Source organism: Equus caballus, chromosome 2 (assembly GCF_041296265.1).
Source record: "Equus caballus isolate H_3958 breed thoroughbred chromosome 2, TB-T2T, whole genome shotgun sequence".
In the NCBI taxonomy this organism is placed as follows: Eukaryota; Metazoa; Chordata; class Mammalia; order Perissodactyla; family Equidae; genus Equus; species Equus caballus.
In genome coordinates, this window is record NC_091685.1 from 67,198,651 (window position 1) to 67,215,072 (window position 16,422).

At 34.0% G+C, this 16,422-nt stretch overlaps 1 protein-coding gene across 2 annotated transcripts in view; it reads left to right on the forward strand.

Moving 5' to 3' along the window:
* The window catches only part of GLRA3 (glycine receptor alpha 3), a 184,456-nt gene that overhangs the window by 94,760 nt on the left and 73,274 nt on the right, over positions 1-16,422 (forward strand). For both annotated transcript variants that reach the window (XM_001498316.5, XM_014737750.3), the window contains exon 5: positions 8,791-8,873. In XM_001498316.5, the coding sequence (XP_001498366.4) occupies positions 8,791-8,873 (83 nt within the window). The remainder of the gene's footprint in view (positions 1-8,790; positions 8,874-16,422) is intronic.

A 16,422-nucleotide genomic window follows, 5' to 3' on the forward strand; every position in this document is an offset into this window, starting at 1 on the left:
TCCTAAACAGAAAGGAAATGATAAAAGAAAGAACATTGGAACATCAAGAAACAAGAAAGGAAACAATAGCAAAAATTTGAATAAATACAATAGACTTTTCTTCTCATCTTGAGTTTTCTAAATTATATTTAACAATTGAAGCAAAAATTATAACATTGATGTAGGGGGGAAATGTAAAGTAACAAATAAAACATTTTCATAAACACATTGGCAGAAATTAACAAGGCTGGTAATATTTAGTGGTGGTTGTGGGACTTTTTGTGGGTATATGACTTGACATTAGCTGTTTGGGAAAATGATTTGTTAGGATATATAAAAATACAAAATTCCTTTGTCCTTCAAATCAGCAATTCTATTTCTAGGAATTTAAATTACTTATGCATTCATGTGTACATAAGATACATTTACAAAGATGCATTTGTAAAGATGCACTCGGCACCACTGAAATAACAAGAAATGAAACTCTATATAGTCATCAATAAGAACAAAGCAGAGCACAATGATAACCCCATATCATGAAATACCCTGCATGAGATATAACTAAATGCATTCATAAGAAAAAGCCTCCAAACTATATTTGTTTAAGGTAAATGTTTTATATTTATTTTTATTTAAAGTACTTTATATACGTAAGCATAACTGTGTATGTAAAAATACACATACACGTAAATCCATATAGGAAATTCATAAGGACGCCCAACAATTGGTTGAGAATAACCAACTATGGAAATGAGCAGTAGAATTTGCATAGGAGTAAAGGTGAACTGCATATGTAAGTTTACATTGTTTGAAATTTTCAGAAAAAGCTATGTATTATTTATGAATTAAATACATATATTTTAAGTGACAGAGGCTCTTAACCTGAGGTCATGATCCTTGACTCTTTCGTGTTGCAGATTCATGATGAATATCAGGGAACCCATGACAGGGTGTAAATAAAGCAAGTTTAATTCTATTCCTGCTAATTTGAAAATTAACTTTGTGAAAAGTATAATTTATTTTTAATTATAAAGTACTGTTTCATTTCAGGCAGATTTTGGATGGCACAGTTTGCAAGAATATATCACCAGGTAGCAGAGTATAATCATTTTGCAAAGTTATAATGTCTAGAATATTTCCATTGATAGAATTGAAATATAATGTGCATGTGTGTATCCTATATGATTATGGATACTTAGTCGTTCATATCGTCTTATTGGAATTGGAAAATGATGCCATTTATTTTGAGTTGCTCCCATTTCTAATATTTTGAGGAAAGTTATGGAATAATTTAGAATTGCATCTTTTGTATTTCAGTATGAATTCAGTTGAAACAGATGATGTATCTTGGCTCCTAGTTTTTGTTTGCTGTATTCTGGCTCACACAATCAAAGAATAAATTAATTTTTTGTGAGTTGTTTTTGGAAATCTCACAGGACTTTGAAATTTTCAAATGGCAAACAGTTTCTCTGTTAACAAAAGTTGCGCTAGAGAAAAAATCTCGTTCAATTTATAAATGGAACTTCTGTGATGTTTCATGAGAGACCTGGCTTTGCTGCTTGTTTAAAGAAAGAAATAGAATGTCCTGGCAACCTTGAACTTACCCATTTATCTGTACTTGTTCCTTAAACCTACTGAAACAAAGAAATAAACTGAATAAGGAATAAAAATGGCATTAACATGCAGAAGGATCAAATGGGAAAGAAGACAGCAAGAGACGAATGATGAAAACATATTTTAGAAAGCCTGAAAATGAATGCACTTGTGAAAACTAACAACAGACAGAGATAGCTGAAACCTAAGCCAAAGTTGGGGAATACAAAAGGAAGAAAATAATATCCTCAAACTTTTAGAAATTTGAGGCAGGTAGGACTTCAGAAAGTGAGGGCTAGAAAAGAGATAAAAGAAAAAGAATTGATTTAAACTTTGTAGGAACGATAGCGAGCCTTTTAGTCTGAATTTTCTTGCCCACGTCCTTTAGACTAGGGGCTATATTTTGCCTTCTGAACTGGACAGAAAGCAGGAGGACAGAAAAGTTTAGAGAGTTTGTGCCAAGAGCTTCAGGAGTAGGGACTCCAGGCACAACTGACGTCTGTCATGAGACATCATACCCAGAAAATGAGGATTACGTGAGGTCTGCACACAGAATGGTGATACCCTTGTTCTCCCTAAAACGCTGAAAACCAGACCTCAGCTTCTTCCCACGAGCAGTAGTCAGAAGAATACTCCTTTGGAGAAACTGACTTGTCCAAGAGAAAATATCCTACAGATACTAACAATTGGGAAACCACCAGTGAAAAATCTGAGCAGCCATATTGTCAACGTACAGTTAAAACAATTACTCATCAGCTACTAAGTCAGCTCCAAACAGTTTTTAGTGCCTCATTCTTAAACACAAACAGACATTTGAGGACATCTTATAACACTAACAATAACTAAGAAAGAAGCAGAGGCTGGAAGAAACATGCAGAGGAAATAAAGAGAAAAGAAAAGAAAATTAAAGAAACAAAAAGAAAAGAAATGACTCAAGAGAAAACACAGGGAGCAGAGAGACCATGAAAAATTCTCTGGACAGATGAGACAAGTGCATGCATGAAATAAGATACTTCTAGGAAAGGAAAAATGGAGTCATTCAGACCGTAATAAGAACAAATATTAAACCAAAGTGGAAAAAAAATCAGTAGAATATTTGAAAAATGAAGTGAAGAAATCTCCCAAGAAGTAGAATCAAGATACTAATAAATATAAAATAAGAGAGAAAGGATATGAAAATCAGAACATCAATACAGCTTTCCAATATTTACTAGAAAGGAAGAACAGAAGTAAAAATAGAAATTTCTATGAAACACAAGGCATTGTTAGGTTACCTGCTGAATTTAACCTTGAGAGGGATCTTGTACCTCTCATAGAGAGTTTTTTGAATTTGAAGGAGCAGTAGAGAACAGAAATGGAAGTTATTATTAAAATGAGACAATCATTAACACTAGGGAAAACAAAATGCTATATAGGAGCTGTGATTATAGCAAGCCTAACCATGAACAAATAATTATATATTCATAACATGTAAACATTGAATATTAATTTAACCATTAATGTTTATATAACTAAATTTTGAGTATTGCTGGAGAATTAAGTGTACATGGAGTGTAGCATAAATGAAATTAACTCTTATTTTCCCTTGTAGGGATTTAGTAGATCATTTCACAAATTTTAAAAATCAAGCATAATATTATGGTAATTTAGATATATGAATGTAAATTGTAGACAAATATCAAAAGAAAAGCCGGCTCGGAGGAGCTGGAGGTGAACTGGGATTAGGGAGGGGTTTTTTATATGCTTTATATAACTGAACTTTTAATTGATATCCATGAATTATACTGTTAATTTTTAAATGAAGTATTTTTCAAGTCAGGGCTTTAGAGCCAGACACATGATTCCACATTGTCAGATTTGGAATTTGATTTTACTCAACTTATAAAGTTAGTGTATTACTTATTTTATTGGTGCAGACTAAAGACACAAGACTCCTGGGTCAGAGACAAAGGAATTTATTACTTACCACAAACAAGCAGCATAAGCATCAGCATATAGTCAGTCATTTCATAATGACATGTCAGTCAATGACAGATCGCATATATGATGGTGGTCCCATAAGATGCGTACCATATAGCCTAGGTGTATAGTAGTCTATACCATCTAGGTTTGTGTAAGTACACTCTATGACGTTCATACGACAAAATCAGCTAACAGTGCATTTCTCAGAACATATCCCTGTTGTTAAGGAATGCATGACTGTATTTGCCTAACTTCTCCCTTGTCCTCAAGTCTCCTTGAAATGATGCATCAGGTCCAGATGGACATAACAGATACCGTGGGTCTGTGTCACAGATGTGGGACACTGAGTTTGGGGGATCCACTGCTTTTATAACAAGCTGTAAACAAGCCTTTTCTTTGTCCAGTGGAACAACATTATCTCATCTCTTAAAATTAGCAGGTGCATAAATAATCCTGAGAAATGGCTCAGGTAAAAGAACAGCCAGGCCTTTACAGTCTTGACACACCTGGCAAGAGGCATACCAACACACACAAAAGGCCCAAGGAGGACTGTCTCTCCCAGCCCAGATCCAGGCTCCATGATTTGCTAGCTGTGATTTGGGCAAGGCTCTTTATTTATGAAGGGCTCATTTTTTGTTTTATGCATGATAGTGAAAATGCTAATTACCTGGAGCTTGAAATAAAATATGTAAAGCACTTAGCATAGTGCCAGGCATGCAGTAAGCACTAATGCTGTTACTTCTGTCTTTCCAAAAAGAAAACAAATCCAAAAAAGGCATAAATTCTGGTTTTTACAGAATACTTAAATTAGCACTGTATGGACTTTTAAAAATTATTAATCTATCGAAACCCCAGTTTTATCACTTGTAAAATAGGGATGGTAATATCCTCATCACATGATAATGATAGCACTTCACAGTTAAATGTTATTTACTGCTTACTTTACTAATATATCCAACTTCACTACTCATATTATAGAAGCATGATTGCACTAAAAATCAGATTTCAGGAAACTTTATATTAAAAATTCTACACACAGCAACTTGTCAAAAATTATAGCATAATTTCAACTTTTATTTAAGCTGATACAATCACTCTTTCTCTGAAATTCAGTTGTGAAAAGAATTAAATTTATTTGTACAATGTGTATTTAATTTTGAACATTAACAGACATTAATTTTTAAATAGAAAATGGAAACTTATTTCAACAGAAGCTTTTTAAGATGCTGTTTATTGAAGGGAAATCAATTTACAATGCCTTAAAATATATGTTGTGTGGAGAATTTTGCGCGAGTGTGATTATGCGTATTTTTCTGAAAAGGTCCGTCCATAGCTTATATCAACTTCCTAAAGGGACTATCAACAATATTGAGATTGCATTGGTCATGGGTTGATAAGTTTTATGATCATCTATACAATCAGATGACAACAAAACTCCAGATTAGAACACTAGTTACAATCTTCCTTCTAGTGCTCCAACAGTCTAATCTCTTGTGAGTTATTTACTCTTTATAGAATACTTCATAATAAAATAACAATTCACTCAAGAAAATATAGAAAATCCTTGGGGAAATTCCTTATATTTTCTAAAGTTTAACTAAATTTCTCTGATTTCTTTTGGAATAGTCATTTATGTATCTTTTACTTTAAACGTAATAACAAATACTGTAGGAAATATATCATTTCTTATGTTACAGAAATATAAAATTTTAAAGGTCATGTTAATTAGAGAACCTGCTTTCATGAAAAATGTTCCAGTGCCTTGGAAAGGCATAGCCTTGAAGGTTAAGCGCATAGAATCTGGAGCCAGCCTCCCAGAGGTGCAAATTTGCCTTTGCAGTTTCTGCTTTGTAATGTCAGGCGGGTTACCCTCTCAGTTTCCTCATCTCTAAAATAGGATAATACGGTTTACCTGTCTTACAAATTTGTAGTAAGAAATAAGTCGAAATTTATATAAAGTTTTTAAGTAGTGTCTACAATATAATAAGAACTGTAGATGTGTTACCTATTAGGAGTACAGACAGTATTCAAAGCTGATGATTAATGGAGGCAATTGTTCTTGTAACACTAAATTTAAAAATATTAGGAACGAATAAAAATATTTATCATTTTTATAAAGAGCCTAAACTGGAGTCAGAAAACATTTTTGTTTTTAATACTTCCATTAATGGCTTGAGATAGACACAATGCTCTGGGCACTGCTCGTTCAAAACGAGTAACACTTCACTTTATGAGGTCAATTGTTTGTCACAGATTGTAGTCATCCTTTTTAACGTTTCTATTTCACTAAACCAAGACTTCCTAAGAGAAAAAAACTCCACATCCTGTTTATGTGTCTTGTCTCAGAACGAGAACTTTGTGTCTTCTCTTACACAAGAAGATATTCATTTCCAAAACAGTAGAATATGATTAATTGCCTTTGATTTAGTTTTCTTTTGATGTGGTCAGGACATATCTTTAATTTATTTCGAATGTTTTGATGAAGAAATTCAGTATCACAGCCACCAAGCTGACACAGTTTTCCAGTCATATGCTGTTAAAGAAGCAATTGTATTGTACCTTAAACAAAAAGAAAGAAAGTTAATAAATAGATGTTTCTCAGGGTATGATTTATGACAGAATTTCTACAAAGAGTGTTTTTCTTTGCCAAATAATTTCTTTCAAGCGCTTTTTTTTTTAAAGAATTATGTAATACCTCTCATTTTATGCCAGAAAAATAGCCAGGATATGTATTTGACATCACATGCATGGTGAGAGCCTGGAAAAGATTCTGAGAATGCTATTTACTTCCATACAAAAGGTCACAGAAGTAATTCCGCAAACCAACATTTGAAACTGGCTGGCCAGACAGCTGTGGATGTTTGGAAAATTAATGTGCGTACGTTCAAAATGTACTTGTGCATGCACTCCTTATAAACTCTTTCACAAGATAGAGAACATTGTGTCCATCTGATTTTACAATTGCCTTTTTAAGAGAGAACTTTGTAAATCTGCAAGATCATCCTTACAGGATCACTTAACCTGGCTGAGCCAGGAGAAAATTGCTTTTGAAGAATGAACTCTATAAATTGTTTTAGTGTGTTATGGACTCTGACTTGAATTAATTGTCAAATGATCCTCCTGGAACTCTTAAAAAAATCAGCAGCTTCAATGTCTGTTTGTTTGTGTCTCTAAAATTATGTCAAATTATTTGAATACTCTACTCACCAAGAGTATTCACTGGAAAACGTACATCATTATAACTTTATGTCTATGGTCTACATTAAAATGCCATTTTGGAGAATGTGGTTACATTTAGTAGAGCTGATGATTACTTTTTGTTAAAAGTTAAACAGGTTTTATGTGTGATTTAACTCAGTCATCTTTGTGCCCATCCTATATGATTTTGGGGAGGGGAAGGTGGGGAAGTCTAGGTGTGGTAGAATGTACCAGTAATCCTTAATAACTAATATTTGTTGAGTGTTTATCATATGCCCGGCATTTGTCTAAGCACTTTACATATTTTAACTCATGTATTGCTCGCAATGTCTTTCTGGAGAAAGGACTACTATTATATTCATTTTGGAGATGAGGAAACTGAGACATAGTGAAGTGAAGTGACCGACCTACAGTCACAAAGCTTATGTGAACAAATCCACCCAGGGTGCCCTTTGAGATACTGAACTTCAGAGGGAATGCTTTCAATAAAGGATATGGCTACAGAGCTCTCATAAAAGAATTTTGTTTGAATAAACTTGGGTTTGTTTGGATCTGGGCCAATTTTTCTCAGGTCCAGGAACTACAAATTCTTGGTATTCCCTGAAGATATCTCGATAGTATACTTTCCAATAAAAAAAGAACTCAAGAGTGATGAATTATCTGGAATTCCAATGTACAAATACTTTCTTTGTCGGTGTCGCAATCCAATGTACACATCAGGATAGATGCGGAGAGGGCTGATGGCCACTCTGAGTTTATTATAACCAGCGTTTCCATATATACATAGCTTACACCTGTTAAACATACACAGGTGTTCTGGATGAAGTAATTAGCGAATGCCAAGAATTCTTAGTGATTTCTCAAGGAGCCCTCCCTCGGCGTCTGTTTTGATGTTATCATGTTATTGCTGTGCTCGTATATTTTTGTCTCGGAGCAGGCAAGGTCTCTTAGGCAACGGCCCCTCCTGCTCCCGATATCGATATCGTTTCTCCATCTGTGCCCCTGGGTGGCCGATGCCTGTCTTAGGTTGCCTCCCCCTGGAGGTCTTACCCTTCATTGGCTGACCGGCCTTCTCACCTCCTGGTCACAGTTTGTCGGCAAGCCTTTTCCAGTGATTATTAACCCTTCCTGCGTCAGGGGCGGCTACATTCTTCAGGGGGGAAAGAAATGGGTGGAATGCTGTTGTACACCATCCAGGTTATCCCACATTAAAGCCAAATCAGAAGTTTGTTTGGTGAGCATGGAATTATGTTAAACATAGTCTAGAAGGCTATTGTTTTTTAACTGAAGGAACACTGGTTTATAACCTTATATACATTTCAAGTGTACATCATTATATTTTGATTTCTGTGTAGACGACGTTATGTTCACTACCCAAAGTCTAATTACCATCCATCACCACACACATCTAGAAGGCTGTTTATTGACCCTGATGAGATCAGGTGAAATGCCCTGGTCTCATGGCAGAGAACACCATTCTAATACCCAAAATTTTCAAGTCCTTCAGATTCAGAATTTGTTCCTCTGCTAAATACTGTTGAATTTTCACTGACAACCTCTTCAATGTAGTTATAAGGATGATTGAGAGTTGTCACGCAGGATTGTCTCTCTGAATCCTGCCTTTCCACATTCAGAACTCCAACTCCCCAGATAGACTTTCCTCCTCAAAAATGCTGTCCGCGTGATTTTGGGGAAGTGTGCTTTTTGGTATTTGGTATTAATTTTATAGAATCCATTCTCAAATTTCTTTTTTCTAGGTCTCTTCTGGAAATATAGACCTCTTTTAGACATCTACAGACCTCTGTAAAGGAAAAAATAAATATACAAATGTGACTGGATGTTTACATATACAGCTTTTCTCCCCCCAAGAAACAGATTTCTACATAAGGGTACAACTATTTCATAGTAAAAACAATACCCAAGCTGGAACAAATTTTACTTGCATAGATGTTAGTCACTACCAAAGCAATATCATTTTTCAATTGTGCCTTGAACAAGAGAAATATTACTATGATATTACAAATCTCTTTTAAAAATAATTACTTTGAATTCTTTCAGATTGACTTTAACACTCTCTTGTCCAATGGATCTCAAGAATTTTCCAATGGATGTACAGACATGTATAATGCAACTGGAAAGTTGTAAGTAAGAACAACTTGCTTCTTCTGAATACTTAAAAAAATATAGTAGATACAAATTTTAGTGGATTTATTTATTTATTTATTTATTTAGTAATTGTTTTTGTCAGATATTTACTAAGTAGGCAAGTTATCTTTCACCGGATATTGACAGTAATTGTGTCTATCAAATATGCACTCTATACTGTGACAAAGAAATAGAGGACCGGGGGCTGGCCCCATGGCTCAGTGATTAAGTGCACACATTCCACTTTGGTGGCCCAGGATTCGCTGGTTCAGATCCCGGGTGCACACATACGCACGACTCGTCAAGCCATGCTGTGGTAAGCATCCCACATATATAAAGTAGAGAAAGATGGGCATGAATATTAGCTCAGGGCCAGGATTCCTCAGTAAAAACAGGACGATTGGCGGCAGATGTTAGCTCAGGGCTAATCTTCCTCAAAAAAGAAATAGAGGACCTAGAAAAACAGTTTTTAAGCTTGAAAAACAACTATTTTCTCTATACAAATCATGAAAGTTTAAAAAGGATGGCAATCATTAAAAACAAACTACCATTTTTTCATTGAAAACTTACTATAGACCAAGCATTTTGTATATATTATTCCTTATACTCACAACAAAGACGTTGTTATCCCCACGTTTCCAGGGGTGAAAATGGTTATTTTGAGAGATTGAGTATCGTGCCCCAATTCACGGAAGTGGGAGTGAGAAGCCATCTGGCTACAAAGTCTGCTTACTATGAACCATTTTGCCACCCCTCACCTAATATTCATTCAGAGTGTACTCTGCTAGGTATGTTATCACAGGAGACAAGAAGTTTCTCACGTTTTATCAGCGATTTATCCAAACTTACAGGCATTCCTTTAAATTTCTTCTTTCATAGTTGATCCATGAGCATCACTGATTAGTGTCAACACATTAAAAACTTCAGGTCTGTCTGTTTCTCTGAACTGATGTATATAATCAACTCCAAATTAGTTGGTATATAGTGTCTAATTCCATACAAATAGTAAGCATTATGGACTATTTTTCTTGTGGTACTGTATTATATTGGGGAACAGAAGGTCTGTTTTGACATATTCCCTGAGGAAAATTTGAAGGTGGATCTTCAGACTCAGGCCTGAGAGGCAAGGTTTGTAGTTTGGTGGAGCTGTCACTAGATGGCGTGCTGACTTTGTGGGGGAATGCCGCCATCCTTCTGCTTTTGGTTTCTCTTAAAGTAAGTGGAAATATTTCTTTCCCTGATAACTCCTTCTTCTCAAATTTAAATACATTGCTTTTATAAATAGTTCTTACATATTAGGTGTATACATGGATAACATACTAAAGTAAGTGAAAGGAAAATAAAGTAATGTAGTTTTAGCTGAGGGAGCTATTTAGCGACTTACATGGGAAGGGCAACAAAAGAGTCCCAAAAGATTACCATGAAGCCATTTTTGAGGACAGGTTGATTCTGTATCTTGTTTGCATAATTAGGTACATGGTAGGGTATTGAGGAAAAAGTCGTATGCAAAATAGTCTAAGGCAAACTGGTGCCCCAAATACTAACCCAAGGATGCTGGATATTATCCAACAGGCAGTGAGGAGCTGTTCAAGATTTAGGAGCAAGAAAATGATTTGGCCAACATTATTCTCTTAAAAATCCTTTCAGCCAAATGAATAGAGGTTATTTATGAAGATTTCATAATATTTCAACAAAAAAGAATAAAAGTAGGGACAAAGAGGAATGATGTGGAAGTTAGAAACAATAGAGGTTAATAATGGAAGGGTGGCAAAATTGTATCTTTACCCTCTTCTGCTTTTTCAGCTGTGTCTGAAAATTAAACAGACAAAACAGATTAACAGGAGAAAAGGATACAAATTTTTTAACGTGAGTTTTATCTGACACGGGATCCCTCATAAGGAAATGAGCACTCAAAGAAGAGGCAAAACCTAAATGCTTTAATACCAGGTTGAACAAAGGGAGGCAATTGTAGAAAAGTAACTATGTGGGAAGCGGGAGAAAGATAAGAATTATTTCAGCAAGGTCTGTTTGTACAGAATTTTCTCAACTTTGATTCCCCATTGAAGAATTTTTTGTTTTTCCGGGTACAGGGAGCATATCTTTCACATGGGAGTTTTTATCTCCTGTTTTCATGAAGAAAACAGGAGATCAGAATGCCCTTCTTGCATCTGCTATTTTTCAAATGTCTTACCTCAAAGTAATCCTTACACCAAAGTGGCATATTTTGGGGTGGCATACTCTTTCATCCTTCATTCAATTTAATACAAAGTGGATGTACAGTCTCTGGGTCCTGATGAGTCAAGGCTAAAGAGCTTAGATAAACAGAGTCATATTGGAAATATTGACAGGGAAAGAAAACCTAGGATGAGAAGTAAATTTTGAAGGTAATATTGATAAATCCAATCTTAATATTGTTGAGGCTTGGGAAATTTAAGCCTAAAGCTAAAAGAGGAGTTAGAACTAAAGATATACTATTAAAATCCATATAGAAAGTGGTTCAAACAATAAGATGAAACTTTTGAAGGAGAGAATATAGAGAGGAAAACAAACACACAAAGAAGAACAGACCCTTAAGGAATGGCTACGTTTGGATGATGTTGGGAGGAATTCTAGTCAGGGGGTTGTCGTAGACGGCAAATTAAAATCAATCTTTCAATCTCAAAGGAGAGGAGACTGTCAAGGAGCTCCAGTTAATAGTATCAAATGCTGCAAGATGTTTTTTTAAAAACATAATTGAAAAAAGAGCCATTGCTATTGATGACGAAGACAAATGTGATTAGAACAATGAGAGTCAAAGCTGGATTTCAAAAAGTTAAAAAAAAGTGCATGGTTAGAAGTGACATCTATTATTCTACGGATGTTAGTTATTAAATAACGATGAGAAAGAATACAGTGCCTGAGGGATAGCTGGGTCACTGGACTTCTTTTTTAGAATAAGGAAAGCATACTGGACTATTTTGTAGGATACCAGTGCTAACACAACAGGACCTTTCATTATTCCTGCCTTTCCCAGAACATTTCCAAATCAATCAAAAACTCAACATGGGAAAAAGCCTCTTTCCCCCTTGTTTCTTAATTCCTTTGTCAGGACTGAGTAAATTGCCTCATGTGCCCCCTTCATATTTCAAGCATTAAATACTTCCTGCCCTCTTATTAGAAATTAATTTAGGTCACAAGACAGATACTGTTTACTAAACTTCTTATAGCAGATGCTAAAAAATCCTGTCAAAGTAGAAGCTACTGAAGTCAAATTCTTCAAGGTGTTTTTCTTAAACTCTTTTAGAGCCGTTCCTCACATCTTTTTCTGTTTAATAATGGCTTAAAATGACAAGTTAAAGATTTAATAGAGTTCAACCTATTGGAAAACAAGAGCTGTAAATAACCTAATGTCTACTATTGAATGAATTCTGACCACAAAGGGGAAAGAGAAAACAAATTGGGTTTGAGAGGCATGGAAAACAAGCAAAAGAGAAACATAATTTAAAGGTAAAGGTCTTAATGGCCTGTGATGATCCAACTTTCTGAAATTCAATAAATGTTCAATAAATGTATGTCAATGCTCAAGACTGTTCCTAGTGACCCGGAGAATGTTCATTCATTTAAGCATCAATTGAAAAATATCTATCAAATACCTAATATATTCCACATTACATGTTGGTTGATACAACAATAAACAAAGCACAGAAGTCCCTGTTTTGAAGGACTTCAAGGACTAGCTGACGAGTTATCTATGTAAATATAATAATTCCACTAAATTTGATAAGCATATCTGAATGATATACTGTTAGGAAAAGGAGAAAATGACTAAGGAAGAACAGTATTGAGTTAATAAATACTTTAGGAAAGTATGTTTTGTCTAAACTAGCAATGACCCTGTACCCCCAAAGTGTACATTCATGACTCAGATTTAAAACCCTGGATGATATAAAATTCTTAGTGTGGGAAAAAGAGAGTTCCTGTGAAGAGTCCAGGGGAGAAGTCTTGTGATAGAAATTGATGAGACAAATGAAAACAAGTATGAGCTAAGGATAACATCAAAGAATAAAAATGGAATAAATAACTTTCAAACCAGAAGTGACAAATATTGATTCATCAAATGGAATGTGGGAAAGGAGACAAACAAAAGAAGTAAAAATTAAGTATAGTATATGTAAAACATAGAAAGAGAGCAAAAATAGCTCTCCAAATCAATGATTAAAATAAATGCAAAGAGTTAAATTTACATAGCAAAATAAAGAGATTCTCAAACTAGATGTTAACAAATATTGATACAACAATAGATTGTGAACTAAACACTTTTTTAAAAACATCATGCAAAAAATTTGAAAAAGATAGAAAAATGCAAATCAGAGAAATGTGTCTAAAAAAGTCCAGGAAAGTAATTTCAATATCAGAAACAAATAAATTATAGGAAGAAACTCATAAGACACAAACACTTGGGTAACACACTGGTAAAGAAACAATATGTAAATAAGCTATAATGATTATGAAAATGTCTTCCATATAACTTCCAAATATATGAAACAAAAGAAGGCAAAGCTACAATTTAAAAAATAGATAAATCAATAATCTATTTGAAAGTACAGGTACAAATATTTGAACAAAACAATTAAGTAACTTATAGATAGAGAGAAAACTGTTTTATTTGTCTGTTTTTAACGTATAAGAACATTTGCAAAAATTATGTAGTAAGCCACAAAGGAAGTTTCAACAAATTCTTAAGAATCAACACATGATGGAATGTGATCTCTGACTAAAATGCAATATAATCAATAACAATTAAAATCACTGTAAATTACTATATATTAACCCAAGTTATTATACATTACTATACAATTATATATCTGGTAACCAGCAACACATACTAAAAGATTCTTTATTTAAAGAAGAAATAAAGAAAAATTTGGTACTAAACGACTATGAAAGCACTATGTATCAAAATTTTGAGACACTGCTACAGCCATTTTTTGTACTGAAAACTATTGAGCTAGGCATTCTATTCAAGAAGACCAAAAAAGAATAAGACAGCATTCGAAGAATCACATAAAAACCCAAAGCTGGTACTTTGAAAAGTCTGAGAACCTAGACACACTCCTGGAGAAACTCTTCAAGAAAAAAAAAATTATGTCGCATATAAAAAATGCAGAATGGAGAAATGGAAATAATGTAGATAAACCCTGAGCAGCTCTATCATTTCCCCTCTTATCTGCTGCCCTGTGTTAGAAAAGAACCTCAGGCAAAGGCTCGATTTGAAAAAGAGAATGAAAAGAAATCCACACAGATAGCTAATTTCATCATAAATTAATAAGAAGTTCAAAGAGCTGAGATGATAATGGGAAAAGCAGAAACGATTTTGAAGACTTTTTCAGCGTTTTGCATAAGAATTAAGCATAAAGACGATTCTCCCCAGTTTTCTCTCAATCAGGAGAATTGAATGTTGCTTCATTGACATGAATTAGAAAAGAGCAGGTGATTTGTGGAAAAGGCATGCTGAAGCTGACTTCTGCTTAAACATACTGTGTTTCTAGTGAAAACATATATTCAATTAGAAATTTATTTTAGATTATGGGATGTTTCAGAATAGAGCTGAATTAGAAATGATTGTGGAAATATAGAGAAGGAAGGTTAGAAATATTGCTTAGGGACATGAAGATAAGATTTCTGAAGATAGCGGTAAAAGTGCAGACTGACAAAAGAGCAAAAGAAAGATCATCGAGTGTAAGGAAACTTGGGGGACAGAAGGAAAGAGTAAAACAGAGAAAGACATTGAAAAACTCTTTGTGGCATTTAACAATATGTTTCCTAGAGGCTATTTGGCAAATATGATTAATCTAGTTTACTCACGGAGTGTAGATTCATATAGCACTTTCAGTGAACTTCAAAAAAATTAGAAAATCATTATTTTTACCCCAATATTTAAGGATAAATAAAAATTTCTTAGCTGTAATTCAAATGGTGTTTATCCTAGTGATTCATTCTGCTGTCATTTAAAATCAAAATGAAATAACCAAGTAAAATTGAAACTTTACCCTTAGATTAACCTAGAAAACTAAAACTCATCACTGAGAATTCCACTGAAGCCAAAGGGAAGAATGTGGTCCCATTTATGTTCCAAGTTCAGACGTTTCCCTTATCAACTCTGAAGGCCTGACCCATGGTGTGTTTACTCTTCAAATCTCAACAGAGTTTTGCCTGACTGTTTTTATAAAAGCCAGAAGTTCAACAAACCATTTATTCCTCTGGTCTAGAGTATCCTTCATTCAACCTTACAGGAGAATTCTGGAATAACTATTGTGAATGCTTGCTTTTGGGGCATAAAGAAATTGCTTTAGTTTCATTTCTTTCTCTTTCTTTCTAATGCTTATTTTTTACTCTCAAGTTCAGCCAGAAAATACAGGGCAATTACCAAGACAATATACGTCTCCAAAATTCACATCAGTAGAAACCTAGCAAAAAATCAATAAAAGTATTAACTCATCTACGCTACAGAGAGAATTCTGCAGTGAAGCCCTGCTTTTCACTAAATGTCTTTTTTAATTTTAAAAACTGTATGTAATCTCTGCCCTAATTTTTGTGTGCAATTGTTGCTGGTTATATGTAAAATTAAGTGAAGATTCTAGTGAAGATAAGCTAAATATTAAAGTGATCACTAACCTTCCTTCTCAGAATTAGATTGTATTAGTTTAGTCATGTTCAGGATCCACTGCATGATCTTTGTTTGTGTAGTTGGCTGTATGAAGTGAAACATAAGGCTGTCTTTCCAAAAGACAAATTTTCATTGCTATCACAATTTTATTTATAACTGCATCTTGCGTTTTTGCTTCATAAATATGAGGGAAGGAAACACAGCTAGTTTATGCCCCTAAGGAATTTACAGTGCAAATCAGTGTGCAAGAATAAGGATAAGAAAAAACTAAAGATGTAATTTTTTAGCCTTTAATTTGTACCATAAGGGAAATTTCTAAATTGGCAATATTTTCCCCAGGTGAAAGAAAGAAATGGAGGATATTTTTAATCTTGGAAGAATATTGGGTAAAAGTTTCTTAGAGTCATAATAAAGTTCTGTTGTTTATTAAAAAACAAAGATGACATAAGATACATAAACTATCACTATATCCATAAAGATTCTAATTCTGTACTTCATATCTAAGGATGAATGTAGGTTACAAAAGAGGAAAACATCACCAATATGAGAAAGTTAAAGAAATTTTAATTATTCTGGTTGGAAAGGAAAATATAAAGAAATAATTCAGTGAAGACAAGACTCTTTTCCACAAAAAACAGCCTAAATCCCTAAAATTACAGGAAAAGATATTTTTAAGGGTCAACTTGAAAAAAAAGATCTGGCAAAAATTTTCAAAAACTTTTGAAATATGCTGTAATGAGTTTTTTGGCTAGAAATATCTGAAGATAGATGGGAGGCTTTTGCCATTTAATTTTTCAGATTCATTTCAAAACCACATCTGATATGACTCAGACAAGTTACTCTGGAATTGATGCTAAGACTGGTTGAGGCAAAAGAAAGAATTGGGACATGATTTTTCA